The 11094-nt window shown below is 38.5% G+C and overlaps 1 protein-coding gene across 1 annotated transcript; it reads right to left on the bottom strand.

Moving 5' to 3' along the window:
• Nucleotides 1–4391: 4391 nt before the first annotated feature.
• On the bottom strand, nt 4392–5003 carry LOC127080411 (uncharacterized). The gene has a single exon (XM_051020731.1). The coding sequence runs from the start codon at nt 5001–5003 to the stop codon at nt 4392–4394; it is 612 nt and encodes a 203-aa protein (XP_050876688.1).
• Nucleotides 5004–11094: the final 6091 nt, after the last annotated feature.

Below are 11094 nucleotides of genomic sequence, written 5' to 3'. Positions count from 1 at the left end.
CTTCCAAAAACACTTATAAAAGACACACCTCATATAAATTCCATTGTTTACGCTTTCTAAAATCTCCAAACACTCTAACTTTTCATCTTCTCAAACAACCTTCAAGCAAACCCAATTTTTTCCTTTCCTTCAAAACTTAACAACAATGGAAACCTCAAGCAAAACCTCCAAGGACATAAGTAAAGCCGCCAAGGTGTCTGTCAAATCAAAAACCCCCCAAGAAGAATTCAGAACTACCTCATGTCGCTACATTACCTGGTCCAGTAACGGTGGGCAACCAACAGTATATCCCAGAACCAAAAACTGAAGAACAACGCAGGATTTACACCTCTCTGGTATTTATTCTCATTTTTGTTTCTGGTAAAAACCATGTGTTATTTGGACCTCTTCCTGATTTAGATACTGATTTTAGTAAGCTTAAGGAATACTTCCCCACTTACCACAAATGTAAACCCATAGGGCAAGCCAAAAAACTTAGGGTTGAATCAACTACTGCTGAAGAACCCAAAACAGACGAAACCATAGATTTAAGATTTATGAACAATAACTTTAGGGTTTTTCGTGCCACTCCCTGATTTAAAGACCCAACTGATTACATAGAATGGCTAAACAAAATAGAGAAAGTCAAAGCCCAAATTTGGAAAGATATGGGGATTTATGACCTGATAAAGCTGTCGAAAGTAGGCTTAGAGTATAGCTCATCTCTGTTAGTCTATTCGTTGTACTTTTGGGATAACACACTTTACACCTTCCACCTTCCATGTGGTATGCTCACACCAACTCTTGTAGACCTAGCCGTTATCATAAGGCTAAAATCTACTGGAAACACATATGACCCTGATATTGATTCTAAGGACACTATAGCCTTTTCCACCTCCAGGGTAGCATATTCGACCCACATTGCACACTACCATGACAAGGATACTGACATTGTTTATGATGTAGAACATATTGCCTTCTTAGCTTTGTGGTTATTCCATTCTGTCTTTTGCTCGAAATCCCTATAGGTCGCCAATAAGTACCTTACTCTGGCAAACCAACTGCATGCTGGACGTGACGTTTGTTTAAGCGAAATGATCCTAGCAAGTCTTTATGAATCACTGAGTGATGGAGTCACTCAACTAAAGAACTTGGGAGGAAAAAGAAACCTCCTTCTCTCTGGTCCCTTTTGGCTACTACAACTCTAACTCAATGCCACTTTCGAGGCAAGTCTTCCCAACAGAGGCCTCGTTGATCAAGAAGCTGAAGAAGTAAAGAATATAGGGGCCGAAGGAATTCGATTGGCCCAACTATCCCCCAACAACGAAGAGCAAGCTCTTCGACCAACCTTCATGCACTATGTTATGATGTTCACCAAGCGCCATGTATTCACGTCGAGCATGGCCCCCTTCGCATCCAGGAAGTGTGGTCCAGATTGGTTCACAAGGCCATTTCCATCTCTTTCCAAAAAACAAGAGATAAAATCTCTTCTGATTTGGAAGGCATTTTTGACTCCCAAAATCTTAACCCTTCGATTAAACCCTTCAAAGATCCAGGTCACTTCGATTGCCTATCAACCCAATCCTGTGGCTAGACATTTTGGGTTAATTCAGGCTCTCCCAAAGTGCATGTATGATAAAAAAAGGCAGTCTTCTCCTCTATAACACAAATCATAATGAAGCCACCACTCTCGAACACATGGCTAGATGTACTGGCAGGACACAACTTACTCCTGTCAACTTCAAGCCTAGCTTTCTTTGTACTCGAGGATTTGGGAGATGGTGGAACGAATATCATACTAAAGAATTTTATGATGTGCCCTTTTTTATCTAACACATTGATAAAGCTTTCCTTTCTGTCCGAAAAGAACCAACAAAGGTACTCACACGCTCATCAAAGAAATTCAAGCGTTCCAAAATTACTTTGAAACTGCCTATAGCCCCGATGACCTTAGTTGAACCATCCGCGAAGCAGCTGTCACACTAAAGGAAAAATTTTCAAAGAAAATGGAAACTTTCAAAATCCCTTCGTACGTTACTCCTGAGAAACGCTACGAAATGGCTTTCGAATTGTTTCCTCCAAAATTTCCTCGACTGCCAAATGCTGACTTTGGAGTGCCCCTTGCCCCTCCATTTCCAGACTGGTTTATCTGTGGGGACTCCATTAAAATCCTTCGAAAACAATCACATAAGAAAACCCAGTGGGTGGTTGCGACTAAGTATACTCTAGACAGTTTCAAAGGGCATCTTCATATAGGGACCGAAGATGTTCGCATCGAATCAGACATATATGAAGGTGTGACATGGGAGGTTTTTCGAATCATACCCCCTATTAGGATATTCACCCTTATCTTATAATAACTACTCTATGTTGTTTTTCTTTTAGCCACCAGGGTTCCACCCAAGAAGCCAATAATCAAAAGGCCAGTCGAAACGAAGACTGAGGGAGGCAGCAAACCCACAAAGGTACACATATGTCTTACCCATTACTCTTTGTTATGTATAATGCTATTAATACTTCAGTATTTTCATTCAGGTTGCTCGAAAACCTCCTCTTACTCCATCAAAAATACAAACCAAAACAACAAAAGCTCCTATTGTAGTAGATTCTGACGAAGAAGACATGTCACCTGTTCTCGACCTCACTTCCAGGAAAAGAAAACAACAGCCAAAAATCACTGAAGCTTTGAGCAGCCTCAAACAAAAATTGTCAAGAAAAGGCCTATTGCCCTAACTATTCAAAAGCCTACTCCTGAGGCCATGGCGAAGATAGCAGCGACTCAGAGCGAAAGTGACAACTCCATCCCTGGGGTCAAAGGGAACAAGGTAAAAACATACCTTACTTTGCCTTTATTAGTTGATTTACTGTCTTCTACCACTTATCTTTAAATTTTTGGTTTCAGGATGGTGGAGGTACTAGCGTGCGAACAATAGCTGGAACTTCCTCCATGCCAATTTCCATAGCAGATGTCCCCAACAACGCTGTCGAACCTACATATCGACCATCATCAAAGAAAAGCTCCATGAGTGAAATCAATCAACCCATTCCCGGTGAAATTGAAACTTCGCCACCAAAAACCACTACCCAACATTCACATACCAGCGGTTCTGATCACGAAGCTAATTCAGGAAAAGAAGACCAAGCTGGAGTGAACAAGGACACTATGGTGGTGGATGAAGAGGTTTATGCTGGAGATAACCTTGAAGATGGTTCACATAACTTCGAAGGAACAATCCATGTCAACCAAGAGGGTAACGATGGTGAAGATGCGGCAATGGGGGATGACGACGAAGGAAACCATACCCCACTCAACATTGGATATGATGGAAGTGATGGTGATGATGATGGAGACTCCGAAGAAGAGGGCAACAATGGTGAGGGGGACCAGGACATAGTCGAAAGACAGACTCAAAGTCAAACTCTTGCCACTCCAATAGTTGTGGCTATTCCTGATGGCAGAGTTTCGACAGGAAACACTGGGGTTTTTAATTCAGAAGAACTAGCAACTCTGAAACGAAACCAACCTTTTGAATACCTAAAAGTTATGCTAAGTAATAGGGAAAACTCATATGAGAAAAGCCTTAGCACTACTACAACATCTGATGACCAACCTTCGAGTACACCTGCGAATGAAGTGATCTCAAAAATCAAGGAAAAGGTCTTCAAGGGTGATTTGTTGCTTATCCTATTGGTTGATCCTTCTACCCCTCTAACATTGAAGGTTGTATTCAACCAAGTAAATCAGAAGTTCTCCTGAAATTGCCAACATCATCCTGGAGTTAGGCAATATGATCGACCAAGTTGTCAAAGATCATAAGCTATTACCTCAGATAACCAAGGAGATCGAACAAAAGGTTGGATCTGGAGCAGCTGCTTGGGATGCTGCCACTGAGTCTACCAACAAGGCCATGGAATTGGAACATACGAAATAGAAGAACAAAGAGGAGATCAAAGGCCACGACCGTGACATTGCTTCATGCAGAAAACAGATAAGGGAACTGCAAGCCAGAATCTCTGAAGCCGAAAAGTGAAAAAACGAACTTCTGAAGTTTGATGATACTTTGATGGCTAAAGAGCTAGAGTTTGGTATGGAGCTCGTCGAAAAAGCATGTGAACTTGATTCTTAGGTCATAATTCTCTGGTCGAAACGGTCCTTATGTGAGAAATGCCTGGAACTTCTCAAGATAAAATACCTCCACATAAAGGCTAATCTTCCTTTTTAGTTTTAATCTCCTTTTCCATTTTCCTATTGATAAATTTTGCCTATAATAAATATTAGCCCTTTGGGCCTCTGAAGTGAATTTAAGCCATTTTGGCACCCTTTACCATATTGACTTTGTTTAACTTGCATGCAATTACTCGTTTATTATTTTTATTTCTTGGAGTGCTGGCTTATATTTTTTCAAATATTTTCAATTTACTCTCAAGATTCTTTTGTCTTCGCTAAGTTCCTCAATCTCATAGGCACCGTTAGAGAATACTTGCAAATTTTGAAAAGGGCCTTCCCACTTGGGAGACCATTTCCCTAGGGCCCTATCCTTTTGATCCATCAGAAAGACAACTTTCCAGACCAAGTCTTCAGGAAAAAATGTCTTAATTTTAACCTTCTTATTATAAGAGTTCTCTACTCTCTTCTTCTGCCTTTTTAATAATTCCAAGGAATTTAGTCTCTTTTCATCTAGATCGACTAGCTCATCCAGCATCATGTTCCAATATGATTCTGATGGAATCTCATGATGCCTCTTAATTCTTGTGGACTGTAGATAAATTTGTACTGGTAAAACTGCATCATGACCAAAGGTCAGTCGAAAAGGGGTCAAATTAGTGGCTTCCTTGGGAGAGGTCCGACATGCCCACAAAATCTGATCTAAAGTTTTATGCCAATTTCTAGGTTTCTTCCCCACATGCTTCTTAATTAAGCCAATAATCACCTTATTAGCTGCTTCGACTTGACCATTATCCTGAGCATAATATGGCGTAGACGTTAACAATTTGAAACCCATTTCCTTAGCAAATTCTTGCATCTTTCGACCAGTAAATATTGATCCTTGATCTGTTGTGACAGTCTCTGGGATTCCAAATCTATAAATGATGTGTTTCTGGATAAATTCGATCACATCTTTTTGGCCCACATTTGGCAAAGGTATAGCTTCGATCAATTTTGTAAAATAATCAATGCCAACCAAGATATACCTTTGATTCTTAGATGATGGTGGTTGAATTTCCCCAATCAAATCTAAAGCCCAGCCTCTAAAAGGCCAAGGTTTAACTATAGAGTGCATTCGCTCGCAGGGACATGATGTATTCCTGCATGTACCTGACACTCTTGGAATCCTTTGGCAAATTCCATGCAGTCTTTTTAGCACGGTGGGCCACTACATCCCTTGGCGAAATAATAACCATTTCATCTTATGGCCAACTTGGTGTGCCCCACATGCCCCACCATGGCCAGTCGAAAGGGCTAAATATGCCTCTGACTCACTAAGACATTTAAACAAAACTCCCTCAGGAGTATTTTTGAACAACTCCATACCCAAAAGAAAATAACTTAAAGCTAAATACCTAGGTTTTCGATCAGTAGACGCTGTTGGATTCTTTAAATACTCCAGTATTGGTTTCCTCCAATCTTCGTCTGTCAGGTTATTTGTTGCCAATATTTCAAAGCTTTCTTTATCAGCGTATCCCAGCTTTGCCTTTTCCAAGAATGATGGGGCTAATCTGGTCGACACGACTCTTCCTCTGACTTTGATGACTTATTGCAATTTTTCTTTTCAAATTTTATACCCGGATGCAATTTGAGCCAAGTCATTAGCCACTTGATCTTCCAATCGAGGTATGTGTCGAATATTAGCCATCTCGAATCTTTTCAGCAATCGACTGGATATTATGAAGTACATAATGAGAATCTCTTTAACACACATGTACTCTTTTGTGATCTATTTTATAACTAACTCTGAGTCACCCATTATTTTGACTCGAGTTGCCCCTAATTCCAACAATATCTCAAGTTCGGCTACGAGAGCTTCATATTTAGCCTCATTGTTCGAGCAGAGGCCCTCCGCTTTGTATTTGAGTTTTGTTGGAATTTTATTAGGAGGAATAATTAGAACTCCTATGCTTGTTCCATTTTTGTGACTAGACCCATCGAAGTACAACTTCCATAGTTCTAATTCGAGATAGTCTAGTGCATTCTTAGTTATGGAGTGGTCGACTATAAAGTTTGCCACCACTTGTCCCTTAACAACTTTTATTGGCATATACGTTAAGGAATATTCAGTTAAAGCTAGTGCCCATTTTCCAATTCGACTGTGCAAAATTGGTTTAGAAAACATATGTTTTAATGACATCGAAGTGTGATGAAACATAAACATCAACAAGTTTTATATAATGCTTCAACTTCGTACAAGAAAAATACAAGCATTAACACAAATTTTCAACTATGTTATACCTAGTTTTTGCATCATTTAAGACCCTATTGAGGTAGTAAATGGCTCTTTCGACGCTATTATTATCCTCTTGAGCCAACATGCTCCCTAAAGTCTTATCAGATGCAAATATGTACAATCTCATACTCCTATTCCTACAAGGTGGTGTCAAAATTAGTGGATAACTTAGGTATTCTTTAATTTTGTCGAACGCTTCTTGCTGAGCCTGCCCCCATTCAAATCCTTCCTTGTTGAGTCGAAGCAAAGGCGAAAAAGCTTGCATTTTTTCACTAAGGTTTGAGATGAATCTCCTCAGGAAATTGATCTTGCCCAGCAGTGACTGCAATCCCTTCTTTGTTGATAGCACTTTTGCCTCCATTATGGCCTTGGTCTTATTTTGGTTTATTTCGATTCCCTTTTTATGGACCAAAAAGCCTAAGAAGTTCACTGCCTGCACACAAAAAGCGCATTTGAAAGGGTTCATTTTTAGACCATGTCTTCTCATCCTTTCAAAAGACAGTCGAAGATGGTCTATATGGCTCTTCCCTGAAACAGACTTAACAACAATGTCATCTATGTAAATTTGCATAAAAGTCTTTATGGAATTATGGAAGTGTAAGACCCCAATTTTGTCCCTAAGATCCCTCATGGCATCATATCATAACATGTCATTGCCTCAAGGATCATTGTGCACTTTGCCTCCTTCCCTATGGATGGGTTATCTTTTTGAGAGTGGTTCTTGATCACCAAGCATGTTTGCATTTGTATATCATTGCTTTTCTTTTATCATTAACCAAAAGTACAAAAATATGTCATCTAACCTTTGTCTTGCAGATGAAGCAATCAATAGTCAAGGCAGTCAAAAGCAGTCATTGAGCAATAGATGGTGGCCATTCTTGAGAATTTAGACCCCACAATCATTATCAAGAGTTCATATGAGCTATGATATCATTTTGAAGCAAAATCCCAAGTTGTAGAGGCTTGAATTTCATCAGAACATTTTCAGGTCAATTGGAGGCCTAGAAAGTCAACTGCCAAGTCAACTGTGGATTTGGAGGTGGGAAGTGGTTGTAAATACTTCATTCATGTTCAAACAAGTCTCATTTGACATTTCAAACATCAACATTGAAGAAAATAAAGTCAGGTCAAGACTTTCCAAAAATAGAAGGTGACCTATAATTCAAACTTGCCAAAAATGGAAAGGTTTTAGCCTAACTTCAACTTCAAATTACATCATCAAGAAAGCTTCAAATGAAATTTTGTTGAACATGAAAGTTGTATATCTTTCTCTCCCATTTCCAAAAAGTCCAAGATCATCAATTTCTCATGTGTGGTTAAGGAGATATGATCAAAACATGGCCAAGTGTGTATAAAGCTTCAAATGGGCATAACTTCTCAACCAAAACTCCAAATTGGATGGCTCTTTTTGCATTGTTCTTCTTTTGACCTCTAAATTCCAAAACATGCATTGCATTGCACAAATTATATTCATTTGGTCATTTGGTAATTCATTTGATTTTTGGAGGGAAAACATAAAATTTAAAATTGGTGCATTATTTGAACATTCTACCATTGCCATTAGCTCCAAAACAGAATTTTAAGTGGAATTAAAATGAATTTCATGCACTGTTCACATGCATTTTCATGCATAAGGGTGAAAACCAAATTTGCACTTACACCTCATTTTGCTAATTCCACTTACCATTGGCCTAAACATGATTAAAGGGTGATTAACATGACCTATATAAACCAAAACTCCAACTGTTTTTCGGATTAGCAATTCATTTTTCAGATCTAGATCAAAATCTCTCAAACTTTTTTCTCAAAACTTTTTGCAATTTCTTCACATCTAATCCATTTCCAGTGCTTGATTCATGCTTCTGAAGAGTTCTTGAGCAAGTTTGGACGTGGAACCAAAGGAAATCGTGGCACATTGAAGCATATTGAAGCTTGAAAGCATCCATGGCAAATTCAAATTCTGGTGGATTCGTGTGCAATTGAACCTCCTTCTCTCATCTAATCAACTCCACAAGCATCATAGATGAGCTTTTGAGCATTGCAAGGCTTGGATAACACGAAATCCAGATCCGCTCTTCAAGAGGTTACAAAATCGATCCTCTTATTTCTCAAAATTATTATGATATTATTGTAGATCTTGATGCGCTGATCATGCTGAGCTTTGAATCGTGATTTTTCATGCACAATTGAGATAGTTAGGGTTGATTAAAGTTTCATGAATGATTTTTACATGGCTCGATTCTCTTTGTGTGTGTTGGTTCATGCCTAATTCATGTTTGATTCGTGATCTATGTGAAGTATCCTACGTGATGATATGCTTAATTGTGAATTCTGGGATATTTATTCTTGGACATTGATGAATAGTTACTGTTCATCTTCTTCACGAGGAAGAAGATGAAGTCTGAGCTTAGGCCACGCTTTTGATGCGTTTTTGCCACATAAATCCGTTGCTAAATGTGTTTGCTAGGGCACGCTTGTGATTGGTTGATTCAAATGGCCATGCTGCGTTCTTATTGGTCCGTTTTGTTGACCATGCATGTTGACCTGCCAGCGTTTAAATGAAACGCTGCGTTTTGCAGCCTGGCGCCACTATTTCAAATTCAAATTAATCATTTCATTTAATTCATATTTTATGTCACACATTTCATTTCATTTTTGTTCTCATCTTTAAAAAATCATAACAAATTGAAAACTCATCCAAAAATTACCAGGTTTTTTGCATTATGATCCTTGTTCTCTCTAGTTTTTTATCATCATGATTTTACAAAGTGTGCTTGGCTGGATTTTGTTTTGGGCTATGGTATTTGATCATGTATCCATTTTGTACCTTGCCATGCTTATACATTTGTGAAATGCTGGTCTTTAATCCAATGATTCTGAAAATTTGCATGATGAAACTAGACACTTTGCTTGACATTTTGGTGTTGATTTGGTAGTTTTACCATTTACCATTTCTGTTTTGTGATTATTCTAAGTTGGTGTGACAATTTGTGTCACACCTTTTGATGCTCAACTTGTATGATAAGTTTGCCATGTCAAATGATCTCCAATTGTCCTGATTTTTTGTGTGATGCATATTATGGATGTTGTGAATGAGCATGAATTTTTTTTGGAATCATTTGAATCATTTCTGATTTAATTGAGATTTTTCATTCTGGTTGGTTACATTTGAGCTTTTAAATTGCCTTGAACTTCAATTGATCATGAAATGCTTTTGGTATATGATATTGATGTGAGACCTTTTGGAATGTTTCAAGATTTGTTTGAAGTTGATTCATGTTAATTTTCAGCTTCTGTTTTGATTTTTTTCTCCACCTTTGACCCTAGGCTTTGACCTAGTGGTTTGCCTCTCACATTTGAGCTTTGATTTCAGGTTGAACATCCAAGTTCCATAGTTGTTGATGCTTCATCACTTGAGCATTGTTGTTTGCCTTTGATTACTAATCTTTGTGTGTTTTGTAGGTTGATGTTGACTCATTTGAGTTTGACCTTTGGCTTACACATTTTTGTACATTGGGATTGTTTGTTGCTTATTGACTGTTGTTTGGTTGTCTGAACTTTGTACTGATTTGTTTGATGTTTTCCACAGGTACATTAGTTGCTTTAAGTTCATCTTGAACTTTGCTTTTGCTTGGTTGCTTAATCACTTAGGTATAACCTCTATTCTTCATGTAGTCTGGAAGACCTGTCCTGTTATGTGGGCAGGCACCTGTCTGAAGTCCTCCTTAAGAGGCAATGCTTGTGTTTGTTTATTTTTGTGCCAAGCAGGAAAAGTCCTCTTATGAGGCAATTGGCAGATAAAAGAGATGTGTAATCCATCTCCTGCTATTCAGTGTGTCATCCACTTTTCTCACACAATGTGTTGATGCATTGTGGATATTAACCCAAGATCTTATAGAGTCAAATCACTTGTGGAGAAGAGTTCCAACTTTCTGAACTCCCACACCTTCTATTGTTTAAAGCTCTCCCTGACCAGGGATAAGAGCTATGAGGCACCCCCTCATCTCCATTTCATCTGCTTCACCTTAAATCTCAATGTTAGGGTTAAGAGCTCATATTACCCCATTCCAGTTGACTGTAAAGTCTAACCTTGCTTGAGCCTAATTGATTGTATATAGTGTGTGCTAATTGACTTGTTTGTCTGATTACTTGATCCATCTGTGCATAATTGTTGCGTGTGCCTCTGTGCATTGTTTTCATCTTTGGGCATTAATTGTATATCATTTCATGATCATTGTTCATACTTTGTGACATTTTGTTTTGTCCATTGAGGAGTCAATTGTAAGTCCATTTATTGGCAGTTGTTTCCTATGATCTGGTAGGAGTTGGAACTAAGACCATTGATTGGCATTCCATTTCCTTGGAGTTGAGTGTAAGACCATTTATTGGCAACTTGTTTCCTCTTGCTTATTGCATTTGTTATTTGTTTCTTGTGAGGAGTCAATTGTAAGTCCATTTATTGGCAGTTGTTTCCTATGATCATTCCTTGGAGATTGGTATAAGTCCATTGATTGGCTTCCGGTATCCATTTTTTGTTTTGTGAGACTAGTATAAGTCCATTGATTGGCATCTGGTATCCATGTTTCATTTTGCTTTGGGAGATTGGTATAAGTCCATTGATTGGCTTCCGGTATCCATGTTTTGTTTGAGGAGATTGGTATAAGTCCATTGA

This window comes from Lathyrus oleraceus, chromosome 5, assembly GCF_024323335.1.
Source record: "Lathyrus oleraceus cultivar Zhongwan6 chromosome 5, CAAS_Psat_ZW6_1.0, whole genome shotgun sequence".
Taxonomy (NCBI): domain Eukaryota; kingdom Viridiplantae; phylum Streptophyta; class Magnoliopsida; order Fabales; family Fabaceae; genus Lathyrus; species Lathyrus oleraceus.
Note: the sequence above shows the minus strand (reverse complement) of the source record. Positions and strands in the feature narration are given on the sequence as shown.